At 40.0% G+C, this 21,483-nt stretch overlaps 1 protein-coding gene across 3 annotated transcripts in view; it reads left to right on the top strand.

Annotated features, from left to right (window-relative positions):
* DCDC1 (doublecortin domain containing 1) overlaps nucleotides 1-21,483 on the top strand; it is a 605,588-nt gene that overhangs the window by 120,940 nt on the left and 463,165 nt on the right. For all 3 annotated transcript variants that reach the window (XM_025187660.3, XM_075927784.2, XM_075927782.2), the window contains one exon: nucleotides 9,610-9,703. In XM_025187660.3, the coding sequence (XP_025043445.1) occupies nucleotides 9,610-9,703 (94 nt within the window). The remainder of the gene's footprint in view (nucleotides 1-9,609; nucleotides 9,704-21,483) is intronic.

Here is a 21,483-nt window from a genome sequence, read left to right as displayed (position 1 = left end):
TACTTTGGTTCAAGTACCAGGCCATGCTTCAGGCTCTTTCGTTCTCCTAAAACTAATTATTGCATCCTCCTTATCAATCAGAATTCAAACTATCTTTGCATCTATTGGATCTGAACACTTTGGTTCAGGCATCTGCCCTGTGGAGTGCACACATTCAAAGCTGTTTTTGAAAAGACAGGAACTTGGACTTCTCTACAAGCAGCAGCAGTGAAATGATTCAAAGTGCTCAGCTATGTAGAAGCACTGACATGGGCCCCAGGTGAGAATTCAGTTCTAGAGAGTCAATTCAAGAGATGATTTCACACAGAATGCTTCAGTTCCATGTGTACTGTTGTATGTAATACAAGCACTGCATCCATTCCTGTATGGGTCATGTGCCTCTGATATTATCTCCTTTTTTTAGCCCCTTCTGTGGTTTGACCAGCTGTCAATGCTACTCCATTCAGGAACTGGAGGCTTAGAGGGGCTCCTTTCGGCCACGTTCCAGAAGGCACTCTCTACTCCCTTCCCCCTCACGTGACATAAAAAAGCTGCAGTGTATACTTGCCTTTTCATGCCGTGGTTGCCCATTCTGATGCCAAAACACTATGACCATGAAGCCTAAAGTAATTCAAAGCATTGCCATGCTCATAGCTCTTGTGCTGTTCAGAACTTCGAGAGTACCCACATGTTGCTCCACCATGAACAGGATGAGGAGCAGGAGGATGAGAAGGATGAGGATGAACCTCAGCATGGCCCAGAGGTCCTGATCAGGCAAGTCCTGTTGCTCATGCTATTGTGCTTGCCACTCAGTGTGCTGTACACAATAGAATGCCATTTCTGGCGTCAGGAGACGAGATCAGACTGGTGGGACTGCATGGTCATGCAGAGATGGGGCGATCAGCAGTGGTTACAGAACTTCAGCATGTGCAAGACCACTTTCCTGGAACTCTGTGAATGGCTCGCCCCTGCCCTGAGCTGATATGAGACCCACATGGGACTTGCTTTCACCATGCAGAAGCATGTGGCCATTGAGCTCAGGAAGCTTGGCACACCAGACAACTACCACTCAGTCGGGGACTGGTTCAGGATGGGGAAATCCACAGTCAGTGCTCATACAAGTAGCCAAGGCCATCAATAACATCCTTTTACAGAAGGCCGTGACTCTGAGAAATGTGGACAACATCACGGAGGGGTTTGCTGCCATGGGCTTCCCTAACTGTGGAGGTGCCATGGACGGCACATCATCCCCATTCTGACCCCAACCACCGTATCTCAGAGTAGAGCAACTGAAAGGGGTACTTCTCCATGTTGCTGCAGGTACTTGTGGATCACAATGGATGTTTCACTAACATCAATGTGGGTTGGGAAAGGCACATGATGCACACATCTTTCAGAACTGCTGCTTCTTCCGAAAGGGGGTGGGGAGACCGGCTCCAAGGTCAAGAGCACCTCTTGACTCTCAGGCACCATCATCTAACTGGTCTCCTTCTCCTTCTCCACTTCTTCCTCCTCCTCCTCCTCTTCCTTCTCCTCCTTTCAGCTCTCTGCCACCCCACCCTCCTGTAGGCTGATGCCAGGCATGACTTGGGAAGTCTGCACAACCGGGGTTGAGGAGCTGGCCACTCTCTCCACTCCACAAAAATGACATCCAGTTGGTTGTAGGAGCGGCACGTGTGAGGGGCCACCCCAGAGCATCTTGGCCTTCTGATAAGCAGGCACAGCTCCTTGATTTTCAGCCGGCCCTGGTTGAGGGCCCTAGAATGGCTTTTCTTCGTGAGGCTGGTGACAATCCTGCCATAGATATTAGCATTCCTTTTCCTGGCCTGGAGGTCATAAAGGATGGACTTCTCCCGCCCATACCTCAATGAGGACCAGAATTTCCCATGCATTCCAGGGTGGAGCTCTTCTGCACCCTGGGAAGTAGAGGCCATAGGAGCAGAAGTATTCACAGCCGTTGAGGGAACGTTGGGGGTACTCACTGTAGTTAGGTGGATTTACCGCCAAGGTATCCTCACAGGTCTCTGGCTCCGTCGATGATGATAACCAGAAGGCTGCTTGCGTGTGTGCTCAATGATGTGGGCCCAATGACCACAGAAGAACCTGAGAGGGCCCCCAAAGACCACAAACCAGATAAAGATTGAAGGTGCCAGGCCAGGTTTATTGTTAAGCACTGAACCACTACGCATATGTACTTGCCACAATGGAATGACTCAATCAGTGGAAAATTTCCACTGCCCCCTAGGTCATACACCACTTTATACACAGGTACAAACAACTCGCACCTCACTGCTGACATATCAGGTTGCCACCCTCTGACACTACTTAGATACCACCCATCACCCTGTACCTTGTGGTTTGTTTAGATCATATCTAGCCATCATGCTGTCATTTTAGACCTTTTCCTGAACCTGGGTTTGTATCTGTGAGGAGTGGGTACCAAGCTCTTTTTTAATGAACTAGTGGTACCACGTGATTTCAACTTATGACCAGTACCAATTATTGTTCTGTACCTGGGCCTATTGCCAATTAGTGTTTTGCACACTCAGTCCTGTTTGTGCCAAGTTCTGTGAGCTGGGGCCTACCTTTTGCTCACAGCTTAACTTTGCTTTATGTTAGCCATATGTCCATTGTTAGCTAGGTCTCAGACCTCAGACCAGGCTTTTGCTGCATTGGCTTATGTTTTAGGCCTTCATCTTACTACACACAAGTTGTCGTGTGTCGCGATGTACTGCTCGCTCACCAAAGGCTCATGAAGCTGGACGCATGGGACAGGCTATTCTACAGTTCCATGGGGCTTTTGAGCTCAGCAGGAGAGCAGTCGAGATGCAAGGTGTGGACAGAGCGGTCATAGCGGACAGCTGCGAAAGGCCTCCTAGAGGCGAATGGGGCCAGATTTCCAGCAACACAGCATCTACGCTAGTGTAATTTCGGACAAGCATGGTTGTGAAAAGCAGGACTACAGGATTCAAATTCCACGATCCCTAAGGGCAGAGCAACAGGCTTGGTAGTGTGGACAAATCACTTAGATAAATAATCATAGGGTGCTAAATTTGGGGTAAAGTCCTAGTTTAGACCACGCCTAGAGATTGGCTCTGCTGCAGGCCTTGCTTTCAGACTGTCTCTGCTGCAGGCCCTTATTCCTGAATCTGTATGCAGTACAACTCAGATTAGAATTTATGGGATATACTCTGGACAACTGTTTTCATACCGAAGGACAGCTTTCTGGAAATTCAGAACTCAGTAGCTTCTGCAAAGCTTTAACTAAAGAATGCATAAGATGTTTCTGTGATTTCAATGACTTATACAAACACAAATTTCTGTTTAGCAAATTCTAGATACTTAACCACTAAGTTCCCTTTGTATATCTCCAAACTTAAACCTGCTTTAAGGCAGCAGCTAAGGATCCCCAAGCATGGAAGAGTCCTGAAGTGGCATGGACTTGGGCATAATACATTTTAGACCAGTCTGTCCCCCAGACCATGCATAGTAAGGGTTCTAAGGCAAGTGAAAGACAGGGTAGAAACATGTCAATGATAGATTGGTAGTAAATGTACTTTGGGAATCCTGGCTGATGGTGCAACCCCTTCTGAACTGTTATTTTCCAGTCCATGTTACAAGCAGTCTTGGAGTCACTCTAACTTGCGCTGGGGTATGAAAGGAAAGAAAAAGCAAGGAAATACAAAACTTTGTGGATAATGCGTTTTCATTATTATTTCTTCCATTTAATTGTATTTAGCAAAGAAGCATCTCCTTCCATGGGTTACTTACACTTCAAACTCAAAGCTGTAATTTCCAGCTTAAGGAGACATACCCATGCTAACTCTAATCATTAGTGTCATAAAAATCGACCTGCCACTCACAATGCCATTGCTATATTCTATTTTTAGCAAGCTAGCTCTATCACTGCTACCATGGGTAGGTCTCCTCAAGCTGGAAATTATACTTTCACACTTGAAGTATAGGCATACTCTAAGTCTGGTGCATGGTGACAGTTGCAGAATGTTTCTGCTCTTGGAGCAAGACACGTGGTTTACTGTTAAAGTTGAACAATTAATTAATATAACTGGACATTTAAAAAAAATTACCACACTGGTAGAAAAAAAAATCATTTTTTTCCAAGCCCTTGTTTTTCGATATAGGCATTTTGGAAAAAGCAGTGTAGGAACTTCACCTGGTTGACCTAAAATGGGCAAAATGGATGAATAATGTCTCCAGTATTTCCTCTTCTTGTTTCTTTTCTATAGTTCCATGAACAGTGAATTTCACCTGGTCAAAGTATTGCCAGTTCTGTCATCTTTAAAGTAACATGTACGCTATTTTCTTTCAGAGACTGACAGGTAATTTCACTGGCATTTCAGTGACCATTTCAGCTTAAATCACACAATTTCTATAGTGATTCTCCTTTTTTTAGTGTACATTAAATTTGCATTTACTGCACACTATTGCACAACAATAGCTATAGATAGTTCATATGCTTAAGTACTATTGTTACTGTACAGATAGAAAAAAAGGAACACTGGACATTAAAGCATGCATTCTCAATAAAGCATGTGTTGCATACTAATAATATTTAAAATAATACCACAAAAGATTGTATATTTTAAATGAATTGTCTTACCCACATGATGATCAACACCTTACATTGTAACATTTTAAATATTTTTAAAACTATCAATTTTTTTGCCATCTATACTATTTGTAAAATTTAAGTAACTGGTTTTGGCATAGTGATGGATATCAGTTCCATAGAATTGTCTTCTGAATGCATGATGTTTGCTCAGTTGCTTTGGAGAAATATCAGTGTGTTTTCAACAGGGCTTGGAAATTTGGGTATGTTCCAGAATGCTATCCAAATTATGGATGGGATCTCTATAAAAAGCTATAATAAAGGACTAGAGAACAAGAGGAAAATGCAGATGTGCAGTATAGTGTAGGATCTGACCTTGTATGCAAAAGTAATAGTGTGTGAGCTGCCTCAATTTTAACTGTCATGTAAAAGAACCAAACTTGAAGGCCTTGTTTGATTAATAGGCTTCTAAATACCACTGTGACAAATCTTGTACATTTTAAATATATTGGAATAGATCCTTAGGTCAAGCCATGATATGCTTAGTTGCTTAGTACATAACCTAAAGAAGGATGTAAAAGTGATGAGTGGTGTCTTTCCTCTAATCCTGTGGGCAAGTTCAGCCTCCAACAGAATTTAAAATATATCCAGGACTGCCCAGACCCTTTTTTTTCTCTGTAGGAGCACAAAGTCTAGGAAAACCATCTAACATTAAACAAAGGCGAACAAGATTTATGACCACCAAGATCTTTGAAATAATAACAGTTGGTTTCTTGAAAATGAGAACACTTTTAGGTTACACATTTGAAAGAAAAGCACAGTTTGCATCTATCAATAGGTATCATTTTGTAGTCAGACAAGAAAATTCAGACAGTGAAAAAGTCAAGATCTTATGCCTAAATGCCTTGATTAGCCTTTTTCACTTTCAGGCAATGTTCAGAAGTTTGTGAAACTGAGAGAAATTTGGATACACTTTTAAAACCAGTTCTTAGATCTTTAGATCAAACAAATCTGGATTATTATAGTAATGGTTTAGATGCTGTGATTATGGAAACAATAAGGATATGTGATGAGGCAGATAGGCCCTACACAGGCAACGAGAGGGTTATTGAAAGGTTGTGGATCCAATTTATCTATCTTCAGTACATCTGCAGCAGATGTCAGACATGGATAGAGGATGTAAAAGGTGGATATCTGCCTAGTTCAAGACTATTTAGGAATAAGAGCAGCAAAATGTGGCTTCTGATGTGAGAAAAGTCTGACTATAGCCCAAAGATTGAGTTAACATGATGCTTAGGTGATCCTCCTGCTGCAAGAGATTATCTGATCCTAGGTAACTAATTGAGGTATGGATTGTTGAAGACAAGAACTGAATAGAAGGGTGGGATCCTACAGAACTTCATCGGACAATTTTGTGTTTTTGTTTCTAATTTCATTTGGATTGTAACATGCCAGAAAGGGTAAGACCGATATGTGTGTTGGCCAGAGGGCTAAAACGCTACTACAGCTCAAGAGGCAGCAAACTACCAGTGAAGACTCCAGGGTGGTCAAGTTGGGATATGATGGGCCGTAAGAAGGCACTGCACAGGGCCCAACAAAAAAATGAAAATATAAGAATGGTTCTTATTCAAAAAGTGGAATTGGTTTAATAACAATCTTTCTAGCTGGAAGTAACGGGGTGGCACTCACCTCTCACAAGCACCCTCCTCTGGCTAAGTATGTATTTCTGCACTCTTTTCTGTTCAAAATCCACTTCAGCAACTCAACTTTCCATCCGATTCACACACATTCTATGTTCAATAAGACAAAACTCCTTTTGGGGTACACATTTAGCAGGGGCCCATCTTGGTGCCCTCTATATAGTGTCTCTGAGTCCATTCCCTCAGTCAGTTCCCCACTCTACATGAGAGTGGAGTCCCCAGGGCTTCCCTTCTTGGAGATACCATCTTTACCCTTACCTCTGGGTTTTATTTCAGAGTCCATCAGTCTCCAAAGCTCACTACATGGACCTGGTGGGTCAGAAGCCTTTCATCACCCAGAGGGAGCTATTTGCTTCAGTCACTTCAGTCTTCTTAAGATACTGTCACATTGGCTGTGTCTACATTGGCATCCCTTTCCGGAAAAGGGATGCTAATGTAGACTTCGGAATAGCAAAATCCGCAGGGGATTTAAATATCCCCCGCGGCATTTGCATTTACATGGCTGCCGTTTTTTTCTGGCTTGAGGATAAGCCGGAGAAAAGCGTCAGTCTAGACGTGATTCTCCAGAAAATAAGCGATCCTCCGGAAAAGGGCTTATTTTCCGGAGAATCACGTCTAGACTGGCGCTTTTCTCCGGCTTATCCCCAAGCCGGAAAAAAGCGGCAGCCATGTAAATGCAAATGCCGCGGGGGATATTTAAATCCCCCTTGGATTTTGCTATTCCGATGTGTCTAATCTGCATCCCTTTTCCGGAAAAGGGGTGCAGTGTAGATACAGCCATTGTGTTTTACCTCTAGCCTGATACAGGATCTATGCCTGCATAGCTAACGCTTTTACACAGGGGCTACGTCTACACTGGCCCCTTTTCCGGAAGGGGCATGTAAATTTCAGCAGTCGTCGTAGGGAAATCCGCGGGGGATTTAAATATCCCCCGCGGCATTTAAATAAAAATGTCCGCCGCTTTTTTTCCGGCTTTTAAAAAAGCCGGAAAAGAGCGTCTACACTGGCCCCGATCCTCCGAAAAAAGTGCCCTTTTCCGGAGGGTCTTATTCCTACTTCCCTATGACGACTGGTGAAATTTACATGCCCCTTCCGGAAAAGGGGCCAGTGTAGACGTAGCCAGGGTAAATATCTGGCTGGCTCAGATCAACTGACTCAGTTTTGTGGGGCTAGGGCTGTAGGGCTAAAAATTGCTGTGTAGAAATTGAGCTCGGGCCTAAGCCCAAGCTTTGGGATCCTTCACCCTCAGAGGGTCCTAGAGCTCAGGCTCCAGCCCGAGCCCAAACATCTACCCAGCAAACTGTCAGCCCCAGAGCCCAAGACTGAGTCAGATGGCATGGGCCAACTACAGGTTTTTAATTACTGTGGAGACATACTCAGAGGCCATACTCTCTTTTGGGGGCTCCAGCCCTAGTGTAATGCAAATGGTTGTTGTTATTGTTGATGATGATATCATAATTTTTTATGAAAGACCAAATATTTAGGGAAGATCCTTTGTCCAAGTTAAGCCTCCTTTGCACTGTGGAATGATGTAAAAGTGTCTTACAGCTGTCATAAAGGAGCAACTGATTCCCTTGGCTGCGGTGAGGGAGGATCTCTGCTGCTGTAAAGCTGCATAGCCAGTTTTATGCCTTATGGTTCCCCTTCTGTGTAGGGTGAGTTTAGAGATGGGTTGAGGATATGATTGCCAGCATAGGGCAGTATATGTTAGACCAATGGAAAACAGAAGATGTATTTTAGGACTGGAGGAGATGAAACAGCTGAGGGTCAAGCCCTTAGGTTTTCTTATGAACAGTAGTATTTTAATTATATATTATCTTTAGGGCTGCAGGTTTGTCATCATTAGGAAAAACGTCATGGACATCATAATTTTCCTGTTTGTCAGTGACTTTTGTGTTTGTGTATGTTTAACGAACTCATCCTGCGGCAGGGACTTCTGTGGGATTGGGGTTGACATTGCAACCTCACAGCATTATTCAGGTTTTGTCTGGCTACTCTTCTATCATGACAGGGTTGTGACCAGGCCATATTTCAGTGAGTGGCATTGTAACCTGGTGTATGAGATAGCAGTGCAGCATGAGTTTGGCCTGACCGCCCCTCCATCAAGGGGCAGTTGAACCAAATCTGAGCAGTGCTGGAACTTTGTATGCCAGGTTGCAACTCTCAGACTAGCTGCAGAAGCTGAGGATGAGTACAGGGTAAGCTGGGAGCTCAGTCCAACCCCTCAGAACAGGAGTCAGTACTGCAGGGTGAGTGTGGGACAGACTTACTTCAACTCCCATCCACCCTCAGGACCTCTTCTCCTCAGTAGGCTCAGAGTAAGGGTACGTCTACACAATAGTGCTTATTCAGTTATTCCGAAATAACATAGTCTACACTACAAGCAGTTATTTCAACATAATGTCAAAATAATGGCAAGCTGGAGGACTTCTTACTCTGACTCCTTTAACTCTCATTTCATGAGGAGTAAGGGAATTCAGAGGAAGAATTCTCTACCTCGGACTTCCTGCTGTGTAGACAGTGCCAAAAGCTCTTTTGACTTAAGCTACGCAATTGACGTAGCTCAAGTTGTGTAGCTTACTTTGGCTTTAGCCCTGCTGTGTAGATGTGCCCTAAGGTTGCAGTGCCATGACAGAAGGGGAACTGCAGGTGATCGGTGCCCCCTTGTTGGGATAACTGGGAGGTGGCAAGGGAGAAGGATGTTGGCAAATGAGAAACTGTTGAATTTCATTTGTCATAGTATTGTTTTTTCCATAATTCATGGAGTGGTCACAGTAAATTTTGTAAGTCATAACTTTACCATGGTTGTGTTCTGATTTTTGATAAAAAACACTGTGACAAATCTGCAACCCTTATTACACTATCTTTAAGACAACTGTAGTGTTTGCTATCATTGACAGTCCTATCCAATATTTATTTAAAAGCATACTTTTTTGTTATTTCACCTTATTTCATATTTTGTGAACATTATTGATCACGCTAGATTTTTTTGATGATTTTGTCTTTTTTTCTTGCTTGGATAGAATTCGGTTTTCCAAGAAACAATATGGAATGTTCAATTTCTTTCTTCTTGTAAATTTACATGTACAAAAACTTCCACGGGAGTTAGTACTGAATATAGTGTACCTAGTCTGTTCATATGTTTAAGTCTGAAAGAATAAAAGGTACAAAAGCTTTATACTATGAATTTACTAGTGTGTTCAGGCTTTTATTTAATTTGAATAAATATGAGTTTATGAGTTTTATTTAATTTGTATAAATATGAGTATGTAAGAGTTTAAGATTGATCTGCAGTTTTACTGTATTAAATAGGATTTAGTCTTGAACCATCTTTAGTGAGACAGTTTTGTTTTTGTGAAGTTTTTAGATGCTTGCACAATAAGAATGAATCTGACTTCACCAGCAAAGTATCTTTACAACATTCATGGAGCAAAAATTGAAGATCTCACCAATGGTAAGTAGAAGTGTGTGCAAAATTCATGAGTATTTGGAGTATTATTAATTCAGAGAGAGAGGGTGGCTGGAATTAACCAATATTTTGATCTCCAATGAGAGTGCATGGACTTGTACCACAAATTGAAAATATGTTAGTAAATAAATATATAGGCATGATCTTTAGTATTTTGTTTCCATGATTTATTTGCTGTGTATGTATGGGTACGTCTAGACTAAAGACTTTTGTCGACAGAGGCTTTGTTGACAGATACTGTCGACAAAGCCTCTGTCGACAAAGAGTGTCTAGACTACATCCAGTTCTGTCGACAAAGCAAGCCGCTTTGTCAACATGGGAGTGTAGACGCAAAGGATAGTGTAGATGCAATAACGCCTTCTGTCGACAGAACTCTGTCAACAAAAGGTGTTATTCCTCATAGAATGAGGTTTACCACCGTTGACAAAACTGCTGAGTTCTTTCAACGTTATGTTTTCAGAACTTGGTGGTAGTGTAGAGGCAGGTATTGTTTTGTCAACAGAAGTCCACTTTTGTCAACAAAACCATGTAGTCTAGACACACTCCATGGGTGTGTCTAGACTACATGCCTCCTTCGACGGAGGCATGTAGATTAGCCAGATCGGAAGAGGGAAATGAAGCCGCGATTAAAATAATCGCGGCTTCATTTAAATTTAAATGGCTGCCCCGATCTGCCGATCAGCTGTTTGTCGGCAGATCGGGGCAGTCTGGACGCGATGCGCCGACAAAGAAGCCTTTCTTCATCGGCACAGGTAAACCTGGTTTCACGAGGCTTACCTGTGCCGATGAAGAAAGGCTTCTTTGTCGGCGCGTCGCGTCCAGACTGCCCCGATCTGCCGACAAACAGCTGATCGGCAGATCGGGGCAGCCATTTAAATTTAAATGAAGCCGCGATTATTTTAATCGCGGCTTCATTTCCCTCTTCCGATCTGGCTAATCTACATGCCTCCGTCGAAGGAGGCATGTAGTCTAGACACACCCTATGTGTTTGTTAGCAGACAGAATATATATATGAAAATTCCTAGGCCAGGAACTGTTCCAAACTATATGTTTATGAAGTGTTACGAGTATCAACAGCACTATGTGCTGAAGTGCAGTTTTACAATCTAGCCAGAATAAAAAACTGGCTGCTTCCTTCCCCCCAGCTCCAGGAGCAATAAGTAATATACACTAATTCTCTATACAGTACTGTCAATATGCTCTCAAACACTTAAAAATCACGAGCTAGAGCCCCAAAATCTGGGATTGACTTAAAAATAATAAGATTTAAAAAAAAAATTGTTTTAAAATAATAAATCTGTTTTTTATTTGCCTTCTAATTTCTGGGTCTTTAGAATTTATATTCTCAAATATTTCTCTGGAATCAGAAAGATTGTAACTGTTTATTAAAGAAAGCAAGCTTAGAGTCTTTTGTATTCACTTTAAGAAAAACTTCAACTATTGCCTGCAATACATTTATTGCCTGAGGTAAACTGCCTGCAGTTGCTTACAATAAAATCACAAGATCTGGTAACAGTGGCTCTAATACTTAGAATGATGTGTAGGTGTTGGTAACTGTTTCCCCTGTTTCTTTATGTCCTCTAATTCCTTTGCATGAGCATTCAGGAGGGTTCAGAACCAACTCCATATACAGGCAGTCCCCGGGTTACGTACAAGATAGGGACTGTAGGTTTGTTCTTAAGTTGAATTTGTATGTAAGTCGGAACTGGTACATATTGGAGAGGAAACTCTAGGCAAACATTTCTCCAGAGCTCAGTTTTATTCTCCCACACCTCACTTCCCTCAGTCCTTTATTCTCAAGCTGAGGTGTCTGCTGAGAGAAGCCGTTCCGCGTCTCCCTGCTCTGCTGGGGGGGGGGGGGGGCGCTAGCTTCGTGTCTCCCTGGTATGCTGCGGGGAAGCAGCTAGTGTGGGGTTGCCTCACCCCGTTTGTAAGTAGGGATCCGATGTAAGTCGGATCCATGTAACCCGGGGACTGCCTGTACATAATATATTAATTATACAGAAAAATACAGTAAGAGAACATGAAAGTTACAGTTTTTAAAAGTGATGCTTGAAAAGATGATTATTTACAGGCCAAAAAGAGCTCAACTTGTTTTCATATGCCAAGCTGGGAGTACAGGGCTGGTAGTTGGCAAACCATATTTTATTAGTAAATGAAGCATGTTTGATGTGGAAGTGAGAAATAATAAATATGTAACTAATAAGAATATTACGATTCTCATATGTTATTAACTCTTAACTTGACAGCATTAAAATGGAGTGATAGAAAATCTTACCTTCTATGTACACTCAGGCTACGGCAAAGAGCCTATATATTTTCTCATGCTTCATTTGCATACTCTCTTTTGTTCCGTTTTTGCACTAGAGGTTTTTGCTCAAAAACAGGCAGCGTGGCTGTGGCCATTTTGCACAAACCCCCCTTTTTCTGCATGATCCTTATGCCTCTCTGGGACAGTGCCATACTGCAAAAACCCCTAGCGCAAAAACAGAATGAAAGAAAGTATGCAAATGAAGCATGGGAAAATGCTAATCCGTACTTCATTGGCATAGACTCTTGCTGCAAAACTCATAGCATAGCCATAGTCTTAGGGATTCCTGGCATCCCAGAGATAGGGATGAGGCAGGGCAGTCTATACCTCATGCAATCTCCTCAACTCCTGCTCTCACTACAAAGTTGTTTGTCTCCTGAATTAATCTGAATTGCTCAGTACCACTGTCTAAATGATTCAGGAAGATACAGATTGCATAATATCACTTTAAAAAAGAAGCTAAAATAACATTCAGGGATACACACAAATGATTGTGTTTGCAACCTAAATAATAATATTTTAATATACATTTTTTCATATTTTTGAAAGAAAAAGATAAAAAATATTTTGATTGTAAGAAGCTTTAACACCCCCCTACCATTATGCATCATCTTCATGGGTTGAGTCCTGAATCGTCAGAATTTTGGCTCTGACCGCTTCTACTTGAGATCAGGTCAATATACGTTAGCTGACATTAGGAAAAGGCTCTTATCCCAGAGTGGGGAAGAACTGCTGGGTATGTGATGGTATGTCTACACAGCAGGGCTTAAGTTGAATTAAGATATGAAACTTCAGCTACATCAATTGTGTAGCTTAAGTCGAAGTAGCTTAATTCGGTTTTTGATACTCTTCCTTCGACTTCCCTTACTCCTCATGAAATGCAGGTTACAGGAATCAGAGTAAGAAGTCCTCCAGCTCGACAAAATAAAGGCTTGCTATGTAGACATTCCCTGTTATTTCGGAATAATGTCAGTTATTCCAAAATAATGCTGCTGTGTAGCCATACCCTCAGGCTGTGTCCAGACTCCATGCCTCCGTCGACGGAGGCATGTAGATTAGCCAGCTCGGAAGAGGGAAATGAAGCCGCGATTAAAATAATCGCGGCTTCATTTAAATTTAAATGGCTGCCCCGATCTGCCGATCAGCTGTTTGTCGGCAGATCGGGAGAGTCTGGACGCGATGCCCCGACAAAGAAGCCTTTCTTCATCGACACAGGTAAACCTGGTTTCACGAGGCTTACCTGTGTCGATGAAGAAAGGCTTCTTTGTCGGGGCATCGCGTCCAGACTCTCCCGATCTGCCGACAAACAGCTGATCGGCAGATCGGGGCAGCCATTTAAATTTAAATGAAGCCGCGATTATTTTAATCGCGGCTTCATTTCCCTCTTCCGAGCTGGCTAATCTACATGCCTCCGTCGACGGAGGCATGGAGTCTGGACACAGCCTCAGATAACTAATATTGAAGGAGCCTGGTTTAGTGTTCTCTATCTCTGCCCTCAGGAAATATAGAGAGGAGAGGTTCATGCCCCATGTAATGCTCCCAGAGGATTGCATTTGATCCTGGGAAAATGTTATTCCTTCAGAATAAAGAAGCCAGCCACTTTCTTTTTCCTCTAGCACTCTTCAAGGATAGCTACTCCCCTAATTTAACTTTGTCAGCATCATCAACCCAACCTCAGAATATTTATATTAAATTATTATTTTGCCATGAGGAATGCAAGCAAGAGAAAAAAAGTGGCAGTCTGAACAGTGTATATCAGTCTAGATGTTGAAAGCCCTCTCTGTCCTTAAAAATTATGAATATCAGAAATGGGAATGTCATGGGACAAAGAAAAGTCCAATGTCATTGCCCCTGCCTGCTTATCAAAAGTTTGCTGCAAACAATTTATGTGTTGGGCCTTCTCAAAGAAAAGGCAACCTAAATATAGGGATTGCTTCCAGATTTGCTTTAATACCTGCATTATTTGACAAACAATATGTGAATAAGTAATTAAATAGTCTTTTGCAATGCACACATATAAGAAGCATAAGCTAAGGTTGAATGTGCAAATTGAACTCTGGCATTTTCTGACTTTTGAGTGAATTAACCTCTCATTTTAATGTTCTTTTAACATACATTTAGAATTCTATCTGTTTCCTTTTGAGCATATCATCCTAACTCCTGGCAATGTGATGACTTCATAAACAAATAATGGAATTTATAAGATTTCTAATTCTGTTTCTAGTTATAATATAGCATTGATTTGTAGTTATATTTAAAAGTTAAATTCTTAACCCGCTTTTCTTCTGCCTTGCAAAGAAAATTCTGGTTTAACAAGCCATTTCGTATGGGGAAAAGGAATGGTAAAATTTGGATACTTTACTAGGCAGAAGAGATGGCTTAGTGGTCTAGTGAAAAGTGTTTTGACACATTAGTTCATTGGCATTTTCCTGTAAAACTGGAACCCATCCTTGCTTCAGTGTTTTTATTGGCACTGTACCAAAGCCCACTGAGGTCAATAGAAGCATTTATGTTGACTTCTTTAGGCTTTTATCTCTTATTCATTTCCCTGGATTATGAGATAGTGGCTGCCAACGGCAACACAAAAGCATGCCTGTGCCATGGGACAGCAACATATTGAAAATTCCAGTGTTATATTTACATTTTATTATATTTCGAAATAATATCTTTAAAAGAACAAAGAAAAATGCTAAAATATATTTTGTATCAAAATAGTAATATTGTCCCATTTATGCACTTGGAATTTCACTGCAGTATTATCAGCCCTTCTCAAACAACAACAGCGCAATAAAAGTTGTTGTATGCAGTATAATGTATTTTTGATATGTGAGTATTTATCTGTAGTAAATTCCAGTACAGTACAGTATACCTTATAGAAACTTAGTTCATTATATCAATTGGATCCTTCATTTGTCTTATTAATCTGTTTAGTTTTCATCTAAAATAATGACATTAAAAATTTTAAGGAACCTAATGTCTGTAGATCCACATATATTCTTAGCTGTTATAACTCAAACAGTGTTGATGTCTATAGGACCCTTATCTAATTCAGCATGGTTGAGGAAAAAGTCTCTCTATAGGGTACATTGCCAACTCACAGTGGCTCTGGACAGCTTGATAGCTAATGCAGAGCAGCATTGGGTGGTACAGTAAAGTGGAAATAGAGGTCTGATGACTGTTTAAATGTCTAAAAAAATCTAGGACATACAGCAACATTTACATTTAAAAATAACTCTGTGGGCTCAATCGTCGGTCCCTGTCAGCTGCATTGAGCATCTGGAAAACTGACCTGATGTGCAGCTGAGGATTACCCTGCAAATTGCCTTTATACAGGGGTATCCTTTGGTTATATAAAGTGAGTATAGCCAGCTCCACAACTCCCTCAGCTCCCTGTTCTGTGTAGAGGGTGTACCTGGAGCAGAGAGGGGAAGAATGGGACAGAGCTCACACTGTTCTGGCAGATTCTTGGCTGGGGTGCAGCAGACACAATAGGTCTGGATGTGAGTTCCAACAGAGTCCATTTCAGCACTTGGCTGTTCTCAAGTTTGGGTGTGCAGGAAAGTGGCTGAGAACCACCGTTTCCACCCTCAGCTGCAATGTGTATAAACTTGGCAGAGTTGGGAATGGAGGATTACACAGTACTGTATCTAATAACATCAAGAGGTTGGCTGCTATTGTACCTGAGTACATTTCCTTCTATGTGGTATGTTTTGAGAGGTTTGATACATATGAAATTAGGTTGCTAATATGATGAAAGTCTACTGAGTTCCATAGCTTTGAAGGTTGACCCTGATTCTTTTGCATGTTTTGGGGAAGATTCTCCTTTCTACCTTATTTATGTGGGGTTTTTTTTAATAAGGCATTATGTGATGACTTTTCTCTACAGCGAAATCTTCTGACATTATTTTTTTCTTTTAAATTGACATAGATGATCTACAAAAGATTTTGCATTGGAGTCTTGTATATTGCTGATGCACTGAAAAATGATTGGGTCTGATTTTCCACTACTCAAAGCAGGTGGAAAATGTAACTAAATCAGGAAGGTAGTCTTTTACACTTTCAAAAGGCCTAAATGACTCAATGTACAATGAAATGTAGAAATTAGGTCTATTTGGTATGACAATAAATTATCAGTAGAATATGTAGCAATAAAACATAAAGAGGACAGCATCTATAAAAGACATTTTAAAGCTTTGTTTTAGATGAGACACCAAAAATGTTATATACTACATATATTGTTAAAAAGAAAGATAAAAAAATTAAAAAATTGTAATCTGAACTCACACTCATACCTGATACACCAGTTTGGCCTATGATTGGTAGAATCTGAACTTTTAGGTTTTCTTCCTTTTTCAATTATGTATTTAAGAATGCTGGAATTCACAATATACACATTACTAACAACAGTGCCACCTTCAGGAAAGGAAAATGAGAACTTTTATTGGATGAGTTAAATTCAAAGTCTGATTAGATGTTTTATGAATTTTTAAAGACTAGGTTTGACATTCTAAGACCCTATTTTTGTTTGATGGAAAGAAAGAAAGAAAGAAAGAAAGAAAGAAAGAAAGAAAGAAAGAAAGAAAGAAAGAAAGAAAGAAAGAAAGAAAGAAAGAATATTAAATTGTTAGTAGTGTCTGCTCTCATGGTTTACATTGTAACCTTAAAATGCCTGGCAACATTATTTTCTGTTGTCTCAGTATTTTTGGGGTTTGAGTTTCACAGAGTTTTGACTGATCAATGATGCTGCACTACACACTACTTAGTTTTGACAGAACCTTATTTTACTGCTGTTGCTGCTCACTTAGAGCAAGAAGTGTTTTGTGGGGTACATTGCTCCCAGAAAGCAAATAATTGTACATAAAACAGGTGTTCTAAGAATGCTGTGTAGTCTAGAACAATTCAACAGGGAAAGTGAAATAACTAAATTATCCAGAAGTGAGCTCCATATTTATCCCAATGCCTCCAGGGGAAGGAATGCAGAGCTTCATTCAGTGATGGAAAGGAAAGAAAGGCACAAATCTTTCCTTAGTCTCCTCCACTTACATTCCCAAAGCCTATTTTTATTTGGGGATATCTATAGAGTTTCCTCCAAAGACTAGCATGGGTGTGGTTTCCTGCAAAGAGTGCTGCAGCTGCTGGCAAGGAGACACAATGGTAGGCTTAAAGGGAGGGTAGGTAATGCGTTTACTTAGTTTAGAGTATCTTCAGACAAGCATCTGAACATTAGAGCCTTTGCCTGAATCAAAATTTTGACCCACTGGAGGTTAATTCAGTACTAAAAATGCATTAAGTCTTTTATTGGATAAAAAAGGAAGACAGCACTTTTAATATAAGGACTGAAAAAGGTAGCTTCTTCCTCAGTCAAAATTACTTTCAATATAGGCTGCCAGACAAGTCAATGCAGCTGGCCAGGTTTGAAACATTCAAGAAAATCAAAACTTTTACAGGTTTTAGCTGCTCTGAGTTTGTATAATAGTTTTCAAGTAGAATAAATGTTAAACAAATAAAAGATGTGTAAATCTTATATAGATAGTAGGCAGAATATCTATGTATTTCATCATACATCATATATGCAATACACTCCACTTAACTCCATTTACAGTAATTATATATGGGAAATTTGGACAAGAGAGGACTGTAAACAGAATGCCACTTTAAAAAATGAGTGCAGATATTATTAGATTGAGTTATGAATACAATGCAAAAGTATTTTGCTTTTCATTCTTTTTAATACCTCAACTTTTAAGTGAAAAAATTTAACTGTAATAATTGTATATGTGTAATTTCTGGTGCTTGAATTTCATGTCTTTAACTTTTTTATGCATTCACAAGAACAGCTGAAAAAATTATCAGACATTATAGTGATTCATTTATTCAAAGGTAAACCAGCACGTGCTATATTAGGTAGCCTTTACTTATACTTTAAAACTAGTGAAGCTGGTGATTGTGTTAACTTTGAATTGATATGATAAAAGTAATTAGGGATGATTAAATGACATAAAAAGTGTAGGGAGGCTTTTTTAACAAATAAAAGTGGTGAGCATTGTAGGAAGGTTAGTAGAGAGTCACAGTCGCTTCTCTTCTGTTGTCACTTGGTTGTTCGTGGGTTTTATTTACACTGTCCCATTTGCTGCCTGTGTGCAAGGTTACAAGTCATGTTGTAGTGTCTAGCAAAATGTCACTAGTGTATGTGAATGGAATGAGAAACCAATTGAGGGCTTGTGTAGCTCTTTTTTGTGCCTTGAAGATTAATTCATTATAACAGACATTTTAAAAAGTATTTTATACTACCGAATACCTAAAAGTAGCACTTTCTTGAGTTCTGACTAATTTGGAATTACTTAATATTTTGGTGGTACCACCAGTTACTAACATGAGAGGAGGATGGATATTTCAGACCTAGACTATTTTTACTTTTATATAGCAAGTTATTTAAATACATTAATTTTGTACATTGACCTGTTATACCCTCTGCTATTTTTAAAAAAGTGCAGGATGGTGGAAGTAGAATGAGGCATAAAGTGTATTGGAAAACTACCAAAATGTCCCCTGCAAATGGACCCTATTCAGAATCAGTAAGCGTATGATGAGTGAAGTGGTTTTGAATATCGCCTTTAGATTCCATGCTGTTACAAGGCCAGCCCCGAACATGGCAACTCTTATTTCCCCACACAGTACCTCTTCACTCTCAATTTAACCCAAAAATCTGATGAACCCATTACTCCATACTTGATTTCATGGAACAAGGAGTAGATATAGTTACAAATGATCAATCACAAGCCGTGAACCAAAGCAGCAAGGCATTAACAATTCACACCATTTCGGTCCACTTGCTCAAGCAGAAGATGTGCCAGCATATTTAATGCACAGCTACTTCATTCAGTTTAAGAAAAGACATGACTCATGCTGCATTTTAGAAACTAAGGGGACTTCATAGTTTTCATGCCTGCTAACCATTGAGTTTTAGAATGGAGTGCACCCATATCTAAACAATTAACATAGCCAGTTGTGCAGCAAGACACAGGCAGACAAGATAATAAATTATATTTTCCTCAGTTTAAAATAAAGAATAACCTACACAATGTTACCACAAAAACATTAAAGCCAAATTCTATTAGATTGTTTTGTACAAATCAACATCTTGTTCAGCAGTATGGTAACAGTGGAGACCCCACAGGCATATGCCGTCAATTTAATGGGATCACTGAAAAAGCAAAGCAGCTGTGAAAGATTGCTCTAAGTACAGCAATCGTGTGCTTGTCATTCTGTTCAATGGTGGAAAAATCCAAATTCGGATAGGCATCAGTATTTAAGAAAATGACTGCTAAAACAACTCTCATAAGTACCTTAGGGACAATAAGATTTGACATATAGCATGTAAACAAAAGTACACAGCAGCTGTTAGATTAGTTTTGTTTGAGTAAAAATACAGACACATAATTTAAACATAGCAAACTGCGTGCTCTCCATCATTCAGTCTCCGTATGCAGACCACGCTTTTGGATAGTGTGTGCCATTTGCTTTGGGACTCAGAGCTATAACTGTTACTAAAAATAGGAGGGGATGCAGTCAAGCACATGTGTGCATTAGTACACCAACTCAACTCATACTCTTCTCTCTTTTTCTCTCTCTTTCTCACACACACACACACATCTACCCTCCCTCCCCCCAAATATACTGTTAAGCTCTTTTAAGAAAGTCTTTTTTGGTATTTAAGGATCTGAATAATGAATTTTTCCTCTCCAAATTTCAGTCATGTTTAAAGCTTTGTTTCCAACATTTTTTTTAAACATCTATTGCTGATGAGATAATTCTTTTGTTCTGCTATCATTACTTGTGGCAAAATTAAACAAATGATTGTAGTACTGTAGGATGTGCACTAACAACAATAGGCCATGGAATGCAATATAGAATTAGGTAGACATAAGGCAGCCTACACTGATTCACCTAACTCTGTGTCTACACGAAAATGCAGCTACTACCAATGTAATTCACCCATTATGCCAACTTAATAGCTCCACCTCTACAAGAGGCATGGTGCTTAGGTTAATGTAGTTCATGCATTGTGAGTATAGACACTGTGTGCTTATACTGACTGTTGTTTCTTTTTAGAAGCTACACCCCAAATGCCTTACATTGGCAGTTAAGTTGGTGTTAGTGCTCCTGATAAGGATGTGCACTACTAACACAAGGAGCATAGTGTGGACATGCAAAAACAGTTTCATTACTACAGTGGCTATAAATTGACCTAATGTATGTTGACTTAATTTGGTCATATAGACTTGCCCTAGCAGAAAAATCTGGCAAAAATGCTAAAATATCTTCACCAGTTGTGAACTCCTGGAGTTCTCAGTTCTTCGTTTGGTGGGAAAAGTCCATAACATTTTGTCAATAAATCATTAAGGATTTTTATTGTATTTTTCTTCTCTTTTGAAGACTGCAGATGACCCGATATCTGTTTCCCCATTGTCAGGCAAAAATGCTGACTTTTCTATATCCTATTTTTTCCAGATTGCATTGTACTTCATTACTATATTTCATTATCATCTTCACTACCAAAAACCCAGCCGCTTTTGTTTCATATGAGTCACCCTGGAAGGCTTTACTTTACATTCCATGCATTGTGTTTGTACCGTAATTGCATTTAAATCCCTGGGTTTTAGAAATAATATATTTCTTGTCTGTTTTCTTAGAATCAATGCAAAAGTGCTGTTTTCTTCATGAAGTTTGCCTTTTATCATATGATATAACTCATCCCACGAGGTCAGTAAGGAACAGATTTTACAGTCCCTTAAAAATCCTTTTCAACCTCTACACTGTATTTTTTACATAAACTACCCTTCCTTCCCTTAAGCACTATTTCCTTCTGGTTCATTTCATTTTCTAAACAAGATTTTCCATTTGCCTTATTTTATCGTTGACTCTCAAGCATTCAAAATATCTTGCAGAGTGGCTCCAAATCTGTGACACACTTGTCCATCATACCCACGTGTACCTGTACTTCTGAACTATCTCATTCATATTCTTTCTAAGCGGCTGGCTTTTGTTTTCCTTTGCCAAGGCAAACACACAGTTGTTGAGTTTCATGATCCATAATAAAGATTGTAGTTAACCCTAGTTCAAAGGTTAACCTTTATTAATGTTCTCTGATTTTAATAAATGCTCTGCTTCCAGGAGAGAGAATTTGCAATATTGAGCAGATTATACAGTATTTCAGAAAAGGTTCTAAAATCTCTGGTAAAATTGCTTGAGTGTGCTGTTTGCTTCATTTTGCAGTCTGTGTTCTTCACAGAGCTCTTAATTCCATAGAAATGTATGAAAGTTGAGAGCTGTTTTATTAGTTTAGTATTAATTTCTACTGATCTTTAGGAGGTCACTGGTTCAGACCTTCTTTTCTACTGTATTTTACATAATGCGCTGAGGAGAATAGAAATCCTTAGAACTGCATCAAGAA

This window comes from Pelodiscus sinensis, chromosome 5, assembly GCF_052426305.1.
Source record: "Pelodiscus sinensis isolate ZL-2025 chromosome 5, ASM5242630v1, whole genome shotgun sequence".
NCBI lineage: Eukaryota > Metazoa > Chordata > Testudines > Trionychidae > Pelodiscus > Pelodiscus sinensis.
This window is presented reverse-complemented; position numbering and strand designations above follow the sequence as displayed.